We start from the raw sequence: 20,115 nt of genomic DNA on the forward strand, positions 1-20,115 counted from the left end.
TGTGCTTGGATAGAGCTGATGCTCTAAACCGTTGCCTAATGCTGCATGTAGGCTTTGTGCCTGCTTAGATGAGAATAAATCTGTGCTGAGTGCTTTGCCAGGATCTGTTAATCTGAATTTTTAATGTGCTTGTGAGTCTGTTGAGTTTAAAGAGGAGATAATCTGTTTAAAAACAAACAAAAAACCCTACACTTGCTTTGCAGGTGACAACTGTTTGCACTCAGAAACATCGAATCACGTTTTGAGCTGGAGTCCCCTTATTCTTCAGCCTGTTTCAAAGGACTGTAAGGAAAAGCCAGGATGGAGCTCATCCGGTGTCACATTAAATGGTTCTGGGGACCTCCGACAGCTCCAGCTTCAGGAGACCTGAGGAAGTGACCGCTTTCCCCACTTAACGCCAGTAACTGCACAGCAGAGTCGCTGAAAGGGACTAATGGAGGGATGGGATGTTAATTATAACAGAGAGAGTCACTATTTATTTTTTGTAGTAGTGTCATATGAATGAATGTATCTTGTTTTTAAATGGTTGCCTTTTTATATTATTTATGCATTGAAATCCCTTTTTTTTCCCATGCACCATGAAACTAGCCTGGTTATGTGTATAAAAAAGATTTGTAATAATATAAAGAACGACAATGGGAAGTGTGTAGTGTGTCTTCCATGGAATATGACCAGCGAGAGAAGCACTTCCAAGGAGACAAAAAGCGTCTGATACGCGGAGTTAGCAGTGTGGAGCACACCTGAGCAGTTCTGATGTTAGGACCACCTTCACAGGGGCTGCCACATTCCTGGCAACTTAACATCACAGTGCTTGAACATGTATTTCCATGTCCTCTTTCAGCTTCTCTGGGAAGAACTCATGGAACAAGGGTGAATAAGGGACTGTGGGTAAGAAAATGAATAGCTGAGTAGTTACAATATGGCTTCAGAGGCAGAGCTCAGAGATGTTCTGGCAACTGTTTGCACCTGTAGGTCTTTGCCACTATTTCAGTGATTCTTTCCTTTTCAGAAGTGTGTGCAAAAGCCCAGCCTGTTTGAACGGTTGTACTAGCAGATTGCTCTTTTCTTTTTACAAGTGCTTTGGTAATCCAAGCAGTCATCAGAACCTGGGCAGGAGGAGGGACTGTCGGGGTGCTTTGGAACACTCCTGGTCCGCTGGTCTCCCTGCTCTCCAGCAAGTGCTCGGGGCAGGCTGCAGCCTGCAGCCTTTCTTCTGGCAGCAGCCTGGGTGTGGGCATCTGCTCTCTTCTGCTCCAGGTGATGTCTGTAGAGCTGGATGGCAAGGTGGTTTGGTGAAGTGACCCAGCCTAAAGTAAGTCTCACAATCACCTTCACCCACTGTGTCCCACAGAGCAGGAGGGATGGCGATAAGCAGGAGGTGCTTAAGAGGGCTGCTGCCAAAAGTGATCTAGCTGAGCTGACCTTTACAGCTCATTAGTAAATAATTACTGCTAAGTCAGGTGGCTTAATTTCCAGTGGCTATGGTGTGGAGCTGTTAAACTTGCAGCAGAACCTCCTCTGAGTTTCCCTGACCGCGTGCTCCTCCCACACTGTGTCATCCACTGCAGTGCAGCTCCTGAGCCTGGTGAGTCCTCCGCGAGCTGTTAGAAAATCAAACCCAGAACATCGTGTTTGTGATGCTTTATTCCTGCTGCCCTGCTCACTTGCAGAAGACAAAAACTCAGTTTGACTGCATTTAAACTCCTTGGTTTGGAGTGGAAAAAAGGGGATACTACTAATTGCTTGACTAGCTGCCTTTGCCTCCTAGGTAAAATGAGCCTTGTCAAAGTGCTCCAGCCTGGCCATGCACGCGGCTCTGAGAAACCTGCCTGCCTTTTCAGAAACAGCACATGCGGCATGATGTAGGTGTTGCAATGTTAACTGCAGGGTTGTTTTTTTTTTCTTTCAAATTTAATCAAAGTAAATAAAACAAACTTGTGCCTGTAAAGCACTCTCTCCAGAAATCAGCACGCATAACCCCAGCCATGAGGCACATAAATTACAATTACAGCTGCCCCAAGGCGACACATGTGCAGCCTTCTTTTAATGGAGCAAGTATTTTTCTAGTGAGCGCCAGCAACAGCCCTGGAGCTGGGAAGGGAGGAAGCGAAGCCGGTCTGGCTGGAGCTGCAAACCCCTCGGGGAGTGCCTGCAAAGGCGCTACAGGTGCAGTGTGCCGTGCTCAGAAACTGTGCCCGGCCCAAAAAGTCTCCTTTCCCCACTGAACGCCAAGTGGTGCGTGTGCATGCAGCATGAAGAGATATATATAATGTGTTATATACTTTATAAATAGAGCCCTTAATAAGAATTTACTAGGTCTGAGCCGGGTTACTATGCAAGACTATTCCAGTAGTTGATGCTTTATTTTTGCTTGTGTCCAGAGCCTGGTGCCAATGCTCTACCGTGTACGCAACTCCACTCTGCTCGTCCATGCGCGACCGTGGCTTTGATTTTCATGGTTGCAAGACTGAGTGCATGCCAGAGGGAGGCAAGAGCATCTGAATGAACACGGCTTGAGTGCAATGTCCTGTTCTGATTTCCTGGAAATGTGCTGGTCTGCTTTTTTGATGCTGAAGTGTAGGATGCCGGTGTGAGATTGGTGGGCGGGATCAATGTGAGAGCACAGAGAGGAGCCCAAGGCCGCGGGCTGCAAGCCACCGCGAGTGTCAGATTTGGGACGGGTTCTGTTCAGGGATGAAACTGTTCTAATCTGCCTTGTTAGCAGAATCTCTTTGTGGACTGCTTTATTTATATCAAGTTACACTGTTTTAAGTGTTTTTTTTCCTTTTATTGTATTTTATTTATAAAAATATATAACTTTTACCTTTATTGTGGGGGTTTGGTGTGTGTGCTCCCAGCTAGAGGTGCTTAATTCTGAACCTTCCCACCGTGGGCCTGGGGCCACAAAATCCTTAGGCTCGGACTGCTTTCTGCCCCAGCGACGCTGCGCAGCCCCACTCCTCGCTCTGTTTAACGCCTTCTCTCCTAAACCTGCCCTTCTGCATCGCTCCTAGGAGCACAGCTTTGTCCTTGCTGTGTTTCCCATCGCAGACCCTGATGCAAGGCTTCCCCAGTATTTGCCTCCTTGGAGCTTTGGCAGACGAGTAGTTAGGAGCTTGGTTTGAACTCCAGGTTCATTGTTTCCCCAAGCACTGAGTTTAGCCACGTTTTTAAGCAACCCTCGTGTTCCTCAGCCCCTGTGCCTGCTCCTCATCCTCGGGGTTTTAAACCGTGGGGCACTGTGTCCTCCAGGCAGTTACGAGTGAGATCCTCACCTAACGTTACACCTACAGCCACCATCTGATTACCTCCCTAGTGGTTTGTGCCCTAGTTGGCAATTGTTACCTAATAGGGGTCTGCATATTTAAAAGAAAAAAAAAGGGGGCAAAAAAAAAACTCTCCCTGATTCTCCAGGTATCTCTGAACATGTCACCTGGCTGCAGTTCTACCCAAGGAGAATAGTTCTGGAGTTACACTGGTGTCACCTCTGGCAGCGATGAATTCAAGATGCATGTTTGTTGTCATATGGCGAATGAGCTATGTTGTTCTAAGAAGCTGTAATATTCCTTTGGAAATTGTACATATTTTGAAATGATGTAGTTTTTGCAAGTGGTTTTTTTTTCGGTTTGTTTTTTTGGTGGTTTGAGAAATATTAAAGGGAATGCTGCTGCTTTATGGAGAGTGGCAGGAGTGGTGATTGGTGCCGTCCGGGGTCTCAAGCAGACGGATGGACAGACACTGTGCGGGCACAGAAGCCAGGTTGGTTCTCATTACTCAATACTTAGTGGACATGTTATTAACAAAACGCAGGAGAAATTACCAGGAACTCTCCTTTTTTTTTGCGTAAACCTAAAGACAAAGGTTGAGCAGAGCCGAGGGGCTGCTTTCCTTACACCCTGCCTTCCTCTGTGTTTGCACCGAAAAGGGGAAAAAAAATCATTAATGGCAATCTTTGACGTCCTGCATTTTGGCCTGAAAAACGTGGACTTTCAGGGTAAAGATGAGCACCAGCTCCTTACCCCACTGAAGGTTTGTGGCTGTGCTCTCTTTACACTGCATAAACCTCAGAAATTCAGTGTGGTCCCCAAACCCCCCACTGCGGGAGGCCCTGGCTTGCGGGGGGCTGGGAGCGGCACTTTGGTGCTTGGCTCTCCCCTCGGTGAGGATGAGTTGGCACCTAAATCTTTTCTTTAGCCCCAGCAGTAACAGCAGAGCTGGAGGCCAGCGCTGGTGCCAGAGGGCGCAGGGCTGGGAGCCCCCTGCGTGCGAGCAGGCTCATCCCAGCACTGGGGCTGTGCTGCCTTCCGACCAGCGGGTAAATCCCCAAGCCAGCTTCCTCTGCTAGAGCTTCCCCCTCTTTAGCAGCCCCAAAAATGCTTCAGGACCTTGGATCTATTGTGGTTTTGTCAACCCTCAGCACTATCCAGAAGAGAAAAGCCTTCCCTTCCCTTCCCTTCCCTGGCCCCTCCTGCCCCACGGGAAAAATTATGGATCTTCCCCACCATCTTCTTAAACATTGTAAAGAAGCAAAACCAGGCCCTGGCTCACTTGTTTGTACGTTGGCAGTTCATGTCGAAGCATATTAAAGCAGCACAAAGAATTTCCTCTGTGGCTCCTCGCCAGCAGCCCTCTGCACTGCAACCCAATCTGTCTCCGCCAGCCGAAATTTTTATGACAGTCCGCGTTACGGGAGGAGGGAGCGCGTGTCCGGGCGGGACACAAAGGAACGTTTTCTGTGTGCAAAGCAGCGCCCGACCGCTGGGTGCTTCTGAGAAAAGCACGAGGGCTGAGAGCCCGACTCCTTAGCCGCAGCCCTGCTCACGCCACCCCTGCTTCTCATCACCAGCCCCCTCCCCGTCCATCCTCAGGTTTTTCCAAAACAAATCCCCTCCATGCTTGCTGTGGGGGCTGCCTGGCACCGACCCGTGCACCCTTCCAGCTTTATTGATGCAATAAAATGAGTGAGGTACAGCCCGGGCAGCGTGCGAGGAGGGGGCTGAGCCCCTGCGGCTCTCACTTGGGGTCTGGCCCCGGAGATGCTGCAGGGACCGGGGCGGTCACTGGTGCTTTTGCCAGACCTGAGCTCGTCCCCAGCATCAAACCGAAGGAAAGGAAGCAACGGGGAGAAGCCCCTGGGGTGAGGTCAGGCCAGGCTCATGGCGTGGCCATCGCCACGATGGGGACACCAACCGGCAGGTCGGCAGCGGCGGCATCTGGCAGGGCTGAGAGTGGCTCTGCAAGGGTGGGACAGGGGAGCCTTGGTGACAGCCCCCTCGGCTGGTGGCTGCACTCTCATCTGGCCCCGTGGGCACCGGTACCTGCTGTGGCTGTTGTGCTGGGGCCACCCGCATCTCCCTGTCCCCGTTCTGCTCTGTCCTCCCTGCTTGTGGCCGCTGGAGCATCCTCGGTCGTGCTGGGGAGCTCTGGGGCTTCAGGGCTGGCCCTGGGGAGCACGGGGCTCTCACCTGTGGCCAGGTGCACACGGAGAGGGCTGGGCACCAGGGCGTGGGGGTTGGGGCACTCACGTGTGGAAGAGTAGGTCGTGCAGCCCTGGGAACAGACGAGGTGAGGGTGTCGGGGGTCCTTCCACTGCCCCGGCTGCCCTGCCGAGCCTCCCCCCGGCACTCACGTGGCAGGTTGTCCCGGTGGCGGGCGACGCAGCGCACGGCCAGCAGAGACACCGCAGTGGCCACCAGCATCCCCGCCACCGCTGCCCCTGTCACTGCGGGGAGTGCCTCGAAGGGAGGCTCGGCTGGAAGAGAGCGGCTACCTGTCAGCCCATCCCTGCCAGGGGCAATTAAGATAACGAGGCGAGGGGCAGCAGGGACAGTGCACGGGCGCAAGATGTGCAGGGGGACACGAGTGAGCAAGGTGGGCACCAGGCACCCCAGCACAAGGACTGGCAGAGCCTAGAAAGTGGAGAGAGACAGAAGCCTGCACCTGTTTACTCTGAAACCTACTGATGGCTGCTCACACTTGGATGCAAATGCTGCCTTTCTCCATTCAATCCCTGCTCTCCCGGTAGGGAGACAGCCCCTGGGATGTTTTTCCAGCCCCTACTGATGCCTTACACCAAGTGACCGCTCCAGAGGGGATGCTGGAGGAGGTTGGATGCACTGGCCCCTTCCCACTTCACCTGGCGTCTGCACCTCGGAGGGGTGCCCGGCCGTGCGGTGGTTGACAGCCAGGACGCGGAAGGCATAGACCACAGTGGGGTCCAGCCCCCCCAGGCGCCGGTCGCGGGAGTGGGGCTCGATGTCACCTGCGGCTGTTTCCCAGGGGCCGGGCGCCCGGCGCTGGGGCTTCTTTGCCTGCCGCCGCTGCACCACAAAGCCGGTGAGGTTGCCCGTGCCCTGCGTCCGCCACTCCAGCCGCACCTCGGTTCGCGCCCGCGTGTACCGCAGCTTGCTGATGGTGACGTTGGGGGGGGCCGGGTACCCTGCAGCAAAATGGCACCCAGCAGGGATGGGCTCGTCCCCAGTCCACCCTGGGGACCCCTCCGGTGCCACCCCCTCCCCCCCCACACACTCACGGTCTACACGGAGGTGGACGGGGAGGCTGGTGGTGCCCACGGCATTGGCTGCGGTGCAGCGGTAGGTCCCACCATCCCCCGGCCACTCGGCATCCCGGACAGTGAGGTTGGCCCACGCTTCGTCCTGCTCCAGCCGGTACTTAGCCATGCCCAGTGGCACCTCCTGCTCCCGGGGATCGTACCAGACCATTTCGGCACCCAGGTGGGTGACACCGCACCACCGGCACGCCAGCCGCGCCTCACCACCCTCCAGCACCGCCACCTCGCTCTGCTCCACCTCCAGCTTGGGGACGTCTGCGCAGCGAGAGGGCACGGAGCCACCGGGGCTGTGCAAGTTGCCGGCGTGGCGTGCTGCAGCGCTGCTGGGGACAGCGCGTGGGGACATCCCGGCTTACCAAGCCGGAGGTGACACTCAGCAGCAGCCACCCGCAGCGGGTGGGTGGCCACGCAGATGAAGTCTTGGCCCCCCAGGCTGGCATCGGCGCTCAGCACAAGGACAGCGGCCGAGGGCATGGGGACACCCAGCGCCTGACCCCGGCTGTCCCACCAGCGCAGGGTGGCCGGCGGCGTGCCCCCCTCCCAGCGGCACTGCAGCATCACGAACTCGTCGTGCTTGGTGGCCACAGCCGTGCAGGCAGGGCTGCCAGCCGGGACCCCTGGGAGACAGAGAGGCATTGGGGGGAGGGGGCGGCACTGGGCGAGCCCCCCACCCAGCTTCATCCCTTTCGGGAGCGAGCGAGGGGCAGCCACCATGGCACTGCTTCGGGGATTGCCCAGCTGTGGGGCACGTGTGCCCTGTGGCACGGCTGCGGCGCTTGGGTTGAAGTGGGGGGGGGAGGGCAAGGGACATGTTTTAGGGGGGGTGTCGGGGCGCTGGGGACCAGTCTGCACTCACACAAAGTGGTCCTGCACATGGCCGCCTCCCGCAGCGTGGGGTGGGTGGCCAGGCAGGCGAAGGAGCTGCCGTTCCTTGTGGTCACCCCTGGACGGATGTTGGTGGCCATGGAAAAGCTTGGCCCTGCCGCCCCCTCTTCCTCCTCCTCCTCTTCCTCCTCCCCGAGGCCCACCCAGCGCAGCCGGGCTGGGGGGAAGCCCCCCGGCCAGCGGCACCGCAGGGCCACGTCCCGCAGGTCGGCGGTGGCCAAGGCAGAGCAGCTGGGGCTCCCGGCCGGTGGATCTGCACAGCGCGGGGGGGGGGCATCATGGCCGGTGTCCCCCCCCACTTTTATCTCCCCAACCTGCCCCTCGCACCCACGTCCTCGCCGGGCACCGCCTCTTCTCCACGCTGGTCCAGGGCTGCCCCCGGAGGTACTTACAGTAGACGGTGAGGATGATGGTGGCCTGGGTGCGGGTTTGGAGGTGGGTGTTTTCGGCCAGGCAGGTGTAGGTGCCTGCCTGTCCCCGGGCAATGGCGGCGATGACAAAGGTCTGCCCGGTGTGGACCTGGGAGCCGTTGTGGAGCCAGATGTAGCGGCTGGGGGGGTTGGATGGTGCCAGGCAGCTCAGCACCACGTCCTCCCGCTCGCCCGCGGAGAAGCCTCCCTGCTCGGGGGAGAAGGGCTCCACGCTGATGGCTGGCTCGTCGGGGCCATCTGTGGGGACACGGGGCCCTTAGCTGTGGGGACGTTGCCGCTGGGGGGGTGCAGCCCCACCTGGGGCACCCTCCTGCTGCTGGGGGAGCCTCCTTAGAGATGGTGCCGTGTGGTGGCTGCGAGCACGCACGGTGCCCATGGCTGTCCTGTGGTGCGTGGTGACCATGTGGTGGCTGCGGACACAGCTTGGTGGCATGGTGGCCACGGGTCTGCGTTGGTGGTACGGTGGCCAGGGAGGCATCACAGTGGCGGGGTGCACGGTGGCCTTGGAGGCACCACGGTGGCTATGGATGCATCACAGCGGCATCTCCAGCCCTGGGGCTGCCCCTACGGCCGGTGACCAAGCCCCCCACCTTGGGGCCCCCTGGGGAAGCGGGGCCGAGCCGATGTCACACTCACAGACAATGTCAAGGTAGACGGGCTCACTGGTGCGGTTGTTGACCTCGTTGCGGGCCGTGCAGACGTACCAGCCGGTGTGGCTGCGGTTGGCAGGTGCCAGGCGCAGCTCTGCCCCGGAGTCCCCCAGCCCCATGGGTGCTGCCAGGGCCCCCCCCCGGGGCTCCCGGTGCTGCCAGGAGAAGCTGAGCGGCGCCGTCCCCTCCCTCACGGCGCATATCAGGGCCACCTCTGTCCCCTCCGCTGCCGCCGCCGCCGTCGGCCGCACAAAAGGCCTGGAGACAGGCACTGGGGGTACCCAGTCATGGGCAGCCCCAAGGCCACCAGCCCCTTGCTCCTGATCCCACCCAGAGCCCCCACATCCCCCCTTTCCCAACCAGAGGTGGCCTTTCTGACTCGGATGATCCACAACCAGCAGTGAGGGGATAGAGTGGCTGGTGAGGATGAGTATGGGTTGGTGAGCCCATCTGTTAGCTAGCAGGATGCCAGGCTGGCCAGGAGAAGGAGATGGGAGGTGGCTACTGGCGTGCTGTGTGGCCTGGTGGTCAAGGTGATGGGATAGCTAGTGGGGTGCTACATTGGCTCGTAGGGTGCTTCACTGGTTAGCGAGCTCCTATGCTGGCTAGTGGGGTGCTATGCTGGCTAGCAGGTTGCTATGCTGATTACTGGGGCACAGTCCTGGCTACTGGGGCGCTATGCTGGCTACTGGGGCGCTATGCTGGCTGTTAGGACATGATACCCTCATGCACAGCTACACGGCCTCCACTGTGTGCTGCGGTGACCAGCGGGCACCACGCCGTCTGGCTGCTGGCCGAGGGGACGATCTGCCAGCCCGCTGTGGGGGGCGACACGTGCAAGGGGCTCGTCTGGGCCAGGGGGCGACTTACCCAGGACCCGCAGCAGCACGGCGGCGTATCCCACACGGAGCCTCCCGGGCTCTGGGAAGAGCCCCTGGCAGAAGAAGCGCCCGGCGGCGGCGGCGCGCAGCTCCCGCAGCTCCAGCGTGCCGTTGCACAGGCTGGCCTGACCCAGCGCCCCCGCGCCGGGGGCCACCGCCGCCTCCAGGCCCGAGCCCACCGCCACTGCCCGCGGCGGCCCGGTGCTCCCCGCCGCCGTGAAGCTCCAGAAGACCACCGCCGGCACCGCGGGCCCGCAGCTCAGCTCCACTGCCCGGCCCCGCACCCCCGTCACCGTCCGCTCCTCGTAGGACGCAGAACCAGCGTCCAGTGGCTGAGCTGGGCGAGAGGCGCAGCGAGTTGGCCGGGTCTCTGCGGCACCCCCAGCCCGACCCCCCCGGGGACCCCCAGCCACCCACCTGCCACCAGCGCCGGCAGCAGGCAGAGCAGCCAGGAGCCCCCCATGCCTGGCCCCGAGCCCCCCGCGCCGGGCTGTGCTCCCCACCCCGACCTCCTCTTGGGTTTCCCCGGCCCGGCCCTGATTAAGCATCAGTTATTAATGAGCCTAGTTATTAATAAGCCACCAGCAGAAACCCAACGCCGCTGCAATCTGGCCACCCCCGTGCCAGGGATGAGGACGGGCACACTCATGGCAGGAGTGGCGGCGTTGCCTCCTGCCCCCACAGCAGGGGTGTCCCCAGTAGTGGCCACCCCCCCGAACCCCCTCTCAATTTCTAGCTACAGGAAGGGAAAACGAGCTGTGACACCCCCCCCTCGTGCAAAAAAACATCGGTTTTGATCCTCCAGCAGATGCGACGCTGAGAGCGGGGTTTGATATTTCATCTCCAGCTCCTTGCCGAGCCCCGGCCATGAAACATTCATGGGGGGCGGCACGGTAATGGGACACCGGGGGGGCTCGGTGAGGCTGCCCCCTACAGCGGGAGGATGTTGGGGTGCGGGTGGCACGGAGGGGGGATGCCACATCCCACCGCGCCCTGTCCCCACGCGGCAGCTGCCATGCCCCTCAGAAGGGTTCCCGATTACTCTCCCACAATCAATTACTAATTAAATTAGCCCCCCGATCTTTTTCGTCTTTCCTGCTGGTTTCTCCACTGCGGCACTGTGCATAGCTGGGGGATGTGGGGGCAGGGAGCGTGGGGCGCGGATCCAGCTGCAAAGTAACACAGGAGAGCGCTGGGGGTGAGGGGGAATGGGCTAAAAATCACGGTTTTCCCAGCAGCATGGGGCGGTGGCGGCGGTGTCCTCACGGTGCCCCTCGCTGCGGGGCAGTCCCCGGCCGAACCCCAGCGCTGCGTGGCGGGGAGCAGGGCCAAAGCAAGGCGCCGGCCGCTACCTGCCATCTCTCACCCCCCGTGTGCCCCCCACGCCCCCCCGGCCTGTTCTTCAGTCAGAATCCATCGCTCGTTGCCCAGGATCGCCCCGCCGATGCTGCACACGAGGCTGCCCCCAGGCACCCCCCTCCCAGCCACCGCCAAGCAAGACGCCGGCCCCAAATCCTCAGCTGCGCCTCCTTTCCCCCCACACCCCCCCAAAACCCGGGGGCTGGGGCCAGGGGCCCACATTTCCTCTCCCTCCTCCTTCCTCTGCGGGTGCTCGGCGGGCACCCAGCACCCGGGGCCGCCCCCAGCTCCCGGCCGTGCTCCTGGGGCCAGGGCCCAGGCGGGGCGCGAAGCGGGGTCCCCGCAGCCCTCGACGAAGCCGTCGGCGCCGCGGCCTCCGAAGGGAAAGTGCCGGAAAGAGGTGACAACTCTCCGGGGGCTCTGGCGCAGGGGCAGCAACAACCCCCCGGCCATTACAAATGCATTTACCGTTCCGTTTTACCGCCGCTGGCTGCCAAACCAGCCCGACCCCGCGGGACGAGCCGAGCCCCGGAGCCGCGGAGCCGCGGAGCCGCCCGCCGAGGCAGCTCCGAACGCTCCGCCGGGGCCCGCCGGGCTTCGGGGCAGCGGCACCGCCGCGAGGCTCCGCCGCCCCCCGCCGCCCCCCGCCCGGCCTCGCAGCCCGCTCGGCTCCGGGCCCGGCTCCCGGCACGCGGGGGGCTGGGGGCGGGCTGGGGGCGGGGCCTGAGGGGGGCGGGGCCTGAGGGGGCGGGGCCTGAGGGGGGCGGGGCCTGAGGGGGGCGGGGCCTGAGGGGGGCGGGGCCTGAGGGGGGCGGGGCCTGAGGGGGCGGGGCCTGAGGGGGGCGGGGCCTGGGGGGGGCCTGAGGGGGGGCCTGAGGGCCGGGGCCTGAGGGCCGGGCCGGGGGGGGGCCTGAGGGCCGGGCCGTCCCGCTCGCCCCGCCCACGCCGCCGCCGCGCGCGTCGGGCCCCGGGCGGCTTCTGCGCGGGCGCGGCGGGAGGAGGGGAGGGGCGGCACCGGGCGGCGCCCCCTGGCGGCGGCGCGGGGCGGGGCCTCCTCCCGCCCCTCCCGGCGGGGCCGCCGCCGGTTCGAGCCCCGGGGCGGCCCGCTCGGGGCCGTTCCGGGAGGGCCGGGCCAGCGGCCCCCGGCTCCGGCCCCGGCCCGCGGCCGCCGAGCGGCTTCGAGGGGAGCCCGGCCTCCGGCCTCGCCTCTCCCCCGGAGAGCTCCGCCGCCGGGGGGGCCGAGGAGGACGAGGGGGCCGAGGCGGGGAGCGGGCGAGGAGGCGAGGAGCCCCCTCGGAGCACCCCATCGCCCGCCCGGGAGCGGGCTCCGAGTGCCCCCCGTAACGGGGACGCCTCCCTCGGGACCCAGCCCGAGCGATCGCCTCAGCCCCCGCTGGGAAACGTCCTAACCCAAAACGAGGAGCCACGATTGGAAAACCTGAATTTCCCTACCAGGTGGTCTCGCAGGGCAGAAAATAATCTCCCACGCTGCCACCGAGGCACCTGCATAATGAGAACTTGCTAAAACGCAAGGGATCTGCGGTTGTCAGCAGCTTTCACCAGAGGCTTCTCCCTTAAATCTTAACTTCAGGAGTCGTCTGAGTGCGCCCTGCCCCTCCAGCACAACCGAATGCGAGAAAAGCTCTGTAGGGGCACGCGCCTTCGGATGATACTTCATGCTGTATGGTCAGGCCCCTGCATCCCTGGAGGCTGTCAAAATTGCCTGCTGTTCACACAGAGGGGCAAGGGACATTGCTCCTCTTCCACTCGTCCCCCATAGAGAGCAGGGACTACAGAAAACATACAATCAGTTTTGCTGATGTATGAATATTTCACATATCAGTAAGACAAAAACGATCCAGTTCAAAACTGACCTAGCGGCATTCCCAAACCAACTTCCAAATTGTGTCGCTATCCCAATGTGTCTGTGTTCCATCCGGTTTGTCCAATTTTGTGAAAGGTTTTTGACTTTAATAATGGGAATGTCGGTGGAGATATGACCAGATTGATCAGCGTAAGTGCAACAGGTGGTATTTACCAATATGCACGTGCCACCTTCAGAAGCTAATGGCACATCCAATACCACCTCATTTTGGAATGCAGCCTTGGCCAATTCCTGATACTTCTTACAAGGCCAAAATTGCATCAACGCTGGCACTGCCCGTAGATTCTGTAGTCTGGGCTACATTTGTGATGATGGCTACAAGTTTGATTATGCCAAGATTCAGGAACAGGATTTGAGACACTTTACATCTGGGTTTTGATCTTCCCACCAGAGGGTTAGGAGATGGAATATCTCCATGTAAGTCACGGGCAGGCTCTACCAGCAGAGTACGTTGTACTTCTGAGTGTGTCAGTAACCCTCCCAGGGTTCAGGTGGCTGTGCTGTATAATGACAGGCCCTAACAAGCACAATGCAGTGCAATCCTCTATGATTAATAAATCCTGGGGAACGTGCAATATCGTTCAACAGGGTGTGGCAGGGATGGCAGTTTTCAGGTGAGAAATCCTTAATTCTATTGTAAGGAAACGAGTAACCTACAGTGTAACTTGTACTGTAACTTGCACTGTAGAGGAGAATTAAATGTGTGTTCCCATCTGGACCTGGCTTGGTGACGTGACCCTTGTGGTGACATGCACGCTACTGGGGTTCCACACATACTGGAACGTTGCTTCACACCCGTGTTCCTTTCCTACCTCCTCTCTTCTTCCTGAAATTCCCAGTTCACTGGGGATGCAAACATGCAGAGTCGGGGACCCGCAGCGGTTCAGAGCTTTTCAGGAAGCCCATCCATTGACTAGCTGAGCTCTCCCCAGGAAGCCTTGGCAGGTGCTTCTAGGGGGACAGCTAACAGAGGTAATCCTGTCGCTCCCTGAGAGGGTAAGTGGGTACATACCCAGCATTTGGTAAGGTTAGAAGAATTGGCCTAAGTTTGGGATGATTCCATACATGAAATTTCCTATCAGTCTGCTTTTGTTCTAGGAAACAGCGGAAAGATATATATATAACCGTAAAATCCATTACTTCCTCAATTCCGCTGTCTCCCAGGTAATCGAACAGCCTAAAAATCTGTATGTATAAATGTATGAAAAGAGACATGAAGAAGCTGCCAGAAAAACCTGAAAACCCTCCAGTTTTCTGTAGGTACATGGTTATACTCCAGCTAGGCACTAATGCAATTCGTTCACACTGTTCTCCATGAAGTCCTGTTTCCTGTACAAATCTAGTACCTTACTAGCTAGAAGAAATCAAAGGAGTGTTAGTAACAAGCTGCAGAGAGAAGATATTTTTGTATACTGTTAAAGAATTTGGTATCCCTTTTTGTCCCGTGGAACCTGTGAAATCTGTAGAACTCGTTCTTCTTTTCCTAAACAATCTCAGAAGCAAACTGGGAAACTCAAGATCTGTGGCACTGATCTAGAAGCACCGGAGGATGCATAGCTGCTTGTATAAGGAGTTCATCTTTGCATATATAAGGAGTACAAGCTGCCACCAAATCGAAGTGTATCTGTTTAATGAGGTCTAGCTCTTGTGTTCAGAATCTTGACATTTAATGCAATAAAGGAGTTTTTGAATTAGGTTTATAGAAGTCAACTTGGCAGGACTTTAAGCAAACTTGCATAAGGTCTGTGATAAAATCTAGCATAATGTATTTCTGGTTTTTACCAAATACAAAGCAATAATAATGATTATTTGACCTGGTTCTTTTCTCCTCTTTTCTCTTGTAGCTTGAGTGCTGTGGTACTTCAGAACATTTTGATTCACTGTTTGTGGGCGCCTGTCGAGTAGAGAGGTTGCTTGAGTTGTTTATTTCAGCGTAAGACATGACTTACCAAGAACAAGAAACATGTCTCCGAATAAACCCTTCCAGCACATGGGAAATTCCTGCAGCGCATAACTTAGGAACCTATCTGTACAACCAGCTGTGGAAAATGAACGTGCTGTTATTGTCAAAAGAACAAGCGGGATCAGCAGAAAATGGGGAGTCTGAATTAGCACATGACATGTGCAGTCCTTGTGTCCTTACACTCAGTGGCAGCGATGGACAAAGTACACCCAGAAAAACGCTGGCGAGCTCTGCTCTGGTGGCTCCTACCACCGAAGCTCCTTCCCGGTGCTGCAGTGGAGCTTTTGCCCCCTCTTTTGGTTAGGGAGAAGTAGGACGAGGGGAGGGAGCAGGTCTGAAGGTCTAGTAAGAAATCTACCTTTTGGAAAGGGAGGGAGCAGGTACTGCACCAGAGGCCTGTTTAGGTGAGTCTGCCATGACAGAACCAGTTCTCTGAGTCAGATTCCCCTGATGAAAATCACTGCAAAGGTGCCAGGATGGTACAGATACGGGACAGACATCTTCTGTAGTTCTTAACTGTCCTCCTTCTGTAGATTTTACAACTGTTTGTGCTCTTACTTCACGTTCCAAGAAAGCCTGTGTGGGTTTCTCAAGGAAACGGAGGCTGTTATGATGCAGAGATTTCAATAAATTACTTGAATTTTCACATCATTGGTGCTCTTCCTCTCACTGGATGATTTTGTGCATTCGGTATATGACTGAGTCAGGTATGGCCATCTGTATTCAGACTTCATCTTTAGTCCTGTCCATGCAATTCTGTCTGCTAACACTCAGACTATATGGCAGTAACTGGAGCAGTATGCAGGCTTTATTGTTTGCTTTTATTCTGCTAAGTGTGTTTGAGCTTCATCTATTGCCTTCATCTTGTGGTGTGGTTGTAGCCTAGTCCCAGATGCAGGAAAAAATGAACGTAGGCTAAGATTAAAGGGACATAATGGTGTGGCTGCTCGGCATGACCCTTCAAGAAGTAGTACTGTACTGATTTTCTGGTTTAACTGATTCATTCTTGCCAGGGTATTCCCTTAACCCTCAGTGCAGCCTTTCCTTCTGGACTGGACACAGAACAACTAAAGAAAGTGGTTTGCAGCAGCTCACTGTGGCCTGGTGCTGCAGTAAATAGGACAGGACTTGGGATGAGACTTTGACCAGCTACTAGACTCTTAATCTTTTTTACCTCTGTTTTAAGTTTTTCATTGTTTTTCTTGGCTACCATGTATCTTTGATGGGGAAATGGCTGCAGTTAAATTCTTCATTAGTGTTGATGGTAATTCATTGCTCTGGGAACATCAAACCAGCACTACTAGGAATCTGCACAAAGTTTAGCACTTATGTATGCAACTTAAATCCTTCCATGCACCATGTGTTTATGAGTTGTCTGTAAAATTACAATAGCAGTTTGTATTAGCAAGAGTATTTTCACATCTGTTTTGGAAAGGGCTGAACGATACAGCATCTTAAATGATGGTAGACCCTAGTAACAAGCTAATTCTGTTGCAACTACTGGTCCCGAAATACCTGATCAACTGGAAGTGTTGAGAAGGGAATCCTGCTGTAGCCAAGGAGTATGTGAGAGGTTTGGGTACTAAAAATAATAGATTTAAACTTTTCTACCAAGTTTGTGTTGGAATGTCCCTGGAATTTTTTAAAGGCACGAAAATATAAGCCATCAAAACTACTGCCAAGACCATGGTGTGTGCTACGGGGTGCTGAGGCATCTAATATGAAAACTCACACTTGTTTTTTGTTGATATCCTTGGAGACAAGTATGACATATAGACACAAATCTGCTGGGAAGATCAAAGATTTTGTAGATTACGACAGTGGTTTCTAGTTGATCTAATTTGAAGTCCTGAGCATGAAGGTGAGAATGGAAGGAAATTTTGGAGTTGAGAGGCTGGGATGCTAACTGCAGAATGCAAGGTTAACATGACGTTTGGGCCAGGAAGAGCAGCTACACTTGTCCACTTGTTGATAGAAGAATGTGCTTTGGTCCTCCCATTTTTAATAAATTTGCTTTCTTCACAGATTTTCGTTGTGATATATAGTATAGCTTTTTGATGGGGGTTAAGATAAATAAAGGGCAAGAAGAAAAGAAGAAAACTACAAAAGATTTTGTAGATAACATACATGCTGTTTTGTGTGGTTGGCCATGTCTCTTTTCATTAATTTCCATATACAAGTTTTTAAGCTGCAAGAGTTTTGTTCTACTCAGAGCAACCTTAGGGTGCTATCAGGTTTTCCATGGCAGCTGGAGATCTCTTTAAATAGATTTCTATGTAAATGTTTGTGAGCTCTTCTATTTACAACTTCTGAACCTACAAGATAGCAGAGGGTTGTGTTCTATTACTGTTTTACCTTGATTAATATTAAATATGGAAAGCTTGTTTTGGATAAGTCAGTCATTAAAATTTGTGAAGCCTACAATAAATTACAGTAAACATTTTCCAGAAACGGGATAAATCTCCCACCTTCTCTTTCCCATTCCAATGCATTTTTAAACTGTAGAAAAGTTCAAACCTCCTTTAACAAAAATATACTTTTTAGATCTATACGGATTCCTTTGCAGTTGATTCCTTGGCTCAAGACCCAGGGAGACATCAGCAAGGCTCCTTGTGGTGCGTTGATCATGGCTGGCCACCAGGTGCCCAGCACGCCACTCTCTCCTCCCTGTCCCCATAGAGGGAGAAAATGCAACGGAAGAGCTCATGGGTTGAGATAAGGACAATTACCATCATGGGCAAAACAGGCTCGACTTAGGGAAGGTTAGTTAATCTATTGCTTATTAATAAGGGAGCAGAACAGTGAGAACTAAAATATAACACACCTTCCTCCCAGCCTGCTTCTTCTCAGGCTCAACTTCCATCTCAGTCCTTGTAGCTCCTCCTGCACTGAGCTGGCGTTTCCTTTCCTTTCCTAACCCTGCTCTCCCAGAGCCCTCACAGCTCTACGCAAGGGTTTTTGGAGCTTGTCTGAATGGTCTCTGGTTGCTCAGGGAAAGCTTTAAGCCATGGCAAGGGGATTGTTTGCTCCAGAGATCTTCTAGAGCACTGGTATCCAAAGGAAGTGCAGGAAGAAAACATTAGTTCTCCTATTTGTATTGAATTTTTATCAAAAAAATGAGAAAATAAAATGGCGTGCATGTCAGAGGGGTCTGTGGGATGCCAGACGCTTGGTGTCCTGGGGTCTCGTGCTCACAGCGTGGCGGGGACAGCAGTGGTGCCCTTGCTTGTTTGCTTGCTTTCAGCCTGTTATGACTCACTGTGCTTTGTGTTCGGTGGATTTACGGATCGTGTATCTTAGTGGTAGCTACACTGTCCTCGAACTGCGTATTGAAGATACGACTGACAATGCCACTGCAGACAGGCAGTGAGGAAGCAGCAGAGCTGGCACTTCTCTCCTCAGAGGAAATCTTTGTCAGCCACATGACGGGGTAAAAGCAACAATGATCTAATGAGATCTGACAAGAATTCGGCCATAAATATTCAAAATTGTCAAGAAGGCTGTTTGAAATATGGATTTACATAACCCTTCCCCTAACGGTGTATTGTGCCTGAAGACGTGAGCTAATGATGGTGTGAAGCCACCACAACCAGCAATGAGCATCCGGGACGGAGACAAGCTGCTTCAGTCTCTTCAGCGATGCATGACGCTGCGCATATTCAAACCACTATTTCGCAAAATTTCCCTAAGCTTAATGATCAATATTTTGGAGCCTTTTTCGAGGTTTCTTATGCAAGGCAAAAAGCCATGTACTGGTGGAGAAACCTTTGTTCTTCCTGCCGCAGTAAAAACAGGTGAGATAATGAATGGAAAGCGATTTGGTGACACGTTGAAGTGCATGCCTTTGCCTGCAAATGTTTCTGGGAGGCGCTCAGGAAGCGCTCCTGGGGATCAGAAGAAAGATGAGGCACAAATGACGGGGGGCAGGAGACATGCGGTACAGCTGGGTGAAAGTGCCAACGTCTGTGGCCTTGTCTGGTGGCATTTGCTGGGTTCTGCTTCAACAGCAAAGTGCTCGAAGAAGGGCTCTGGTGGGCCAGTGAAGGAAAGACCTGGGGAGAGGACTGGTTCTCAACAGTAAATGATTTCTTTAACAAAACAGTGTTTCACAGCAAAACTCTGTCAGTGTAACTGCTGGTGGAGTGGCTGCTGTGACCAGAATTAAAAAACGTGCTAGGGTGAGGTTACAGGGACAGGGACACAGCGAGAAGTCACCCCCAGCCCTGGACAAGCTAGCGCAGCAAAGGTCTTGGAGCTAGAAGTTCCCAGGGGATGTCACGGATGTGGTTAACTTCATAAAATAAAGTGAATAGGACAGGGCAGGGCAGGACAGGACAGGGCAGGACAGGACAGGACAGGACAGGACAGGACAGGACAGGACAGGATAGGATAGGATAGGATAGGATAGGATAGGATAGAATGGAACCGAACGGAACAGAACAGAAAAAATAAAATGCACCAAGTCCTTTACATAGTCAGATTTTCACAATGCTTTAATCATGAAATGAGAAAGGAAAATGGAAATCCATTGTACCACCCAGAGGTTTGCTGGTTTTCTCATGGCAAAGTGCTTCAAAGAGCTGTTGAACTGGAAAATGCAGCTTTTCTTCCCCAAAAGGCCAGTGCTCCTGGTGTGCTGAGCTCTTCTGCGAGGACAAGCAGCTGTCATGAGCGTGATGTGTCATCTACACAAGCTCTCACATCCATAGCCTTAAAACCTTGGCAACCGAATTTTCTAACCCATTAAAAATCTTCCGTTTTCAGGGCGTTTTGAACCCATTTTTTAAAACAAACAAACAAAACCACAAGACCTTCACAATAGTTCGCAAGACCGATCGGTCGACAGCAGGGAGGATGGAAATTTCCAGCTGAATTCTGACAAAAACCACCGCAAAATTGCTGGAGGGGATTGGAAAACGAGTATCGGGATGCAGCAAGCACAGCGACGGCGCGCGGCCCCCCTCGGGACCCACCTTTGCTGCCGCCAGCCATTGCGGCCAGCATCGGACCTCGGAGCGGGTGCGGGAATTGCTGCACCACCACCCGCTGAGCCAAGGTTGTAAAGGATGAGGATGCGGCCGCTTTGCAGAACCGGATATTTTCGGGGGATATTTTTGAGGACAAAGGGGCGGGTTGTACCACTGAGAATTTTTTAAGACGTTATTTCCTCTTTGTCTCGTCGGTTTTTATACCTTTTTTTTTTTTTGGGTCTGCTTTCATAATGGCTGCAATGTATGCATACGCTTGGGCAAGAGCATGAATAAATAAATGTATATATGGGGGGGGGGGCGAAAATCGCGTGTTGGTGGGGGTGCACCACCCCCCAAAAGGCTGGGGACCTCTGCTGCGGCTGCGAGGAGGGGGAGGAGGAAGAAGATGAAGCCGGGTGGGGGTGAGGATGAAGGTGAGGATGAGGGGGAGGAAGACGGGGGGGGGGGATGCAGCCGGGGCTCTGCTGGCCCCGCTCCCCCTCCCCTTGCCCTTCCCCGG

The 20,115-nt window shown here is 55.1% G+C and overlaps 2 protein-coding genes across 9 annotated transcripts in view; one reads left to right on the forward strand and one right to left on the reverse strand.

Moving 5' to 3' along the window:
* Nucleotides 1-2,655, forward strand: part of CDON (cell adhesion associated, oncogene regulated) — a 56,648-nt gene extending 53,993 nt beyond the window's left edge. For 7 of the 8 annotated variants that reach the window (XM_083808152.1, XM_083808157.1, XM_083808151.1 and 4 more), the window contains one exon: nucleotides 204-2,655. In XM_083808152.1, the coding sequence (XP_083664278.1) occupies nucleotides 204-370 (167 nt within the window). In that variant the 3' untranslated portion in view covers nucleotides 371-2,655. The remainder of the gene's footprint in view (nucleotides 1-203) is intronic. The other variant, XR_014574575.1, reaches the window with a different exon arrangement.
* Nucleotides 2,656-4,090: 1,435 nt separating this feature from the next.
* On the reverse strand, nucleotides 4,091-11,387 carry VSIG10L2 (V-set and immunoglobulin domain containing 10 like 2). The gene is given in 11 exon segments (XM_083808158.1): nucleotides 4,091-5,234; nucleotides 5,319-5,443; nucleotides 5,526-5,550; nucleotides 5,630-5,752; nucleotides 6,137-6,439; nucleotides 6,533-6,920; nucleotides 6,923-7,188; nucleotides 7,428-7,709; nucleotides 7,849-8,124; nucleotides 8,524-8,808; nucleotides 9,408-11,387. Coding segments are annotated over 11 exon segments (2,712 nt in total). The 5' UTR covers nucleotides 9,967-11,387; the 3' UTR covers nucleotides 4,091-5,154.
* Nucleotides 11,388-20,115: the final 8,728 nt, after the last annotated feature.

The sequence above is a fragment of the Anser anser genome (genome assembly GCF_964211835.1).
Source record: "Anser anser genome assembly, chromosome: 22".
Lineage (NCBI taxonomy): Eukaryota > Metazoa > Chordata > Aves > Anseriformes > Anatidae > Anser > Anser anser.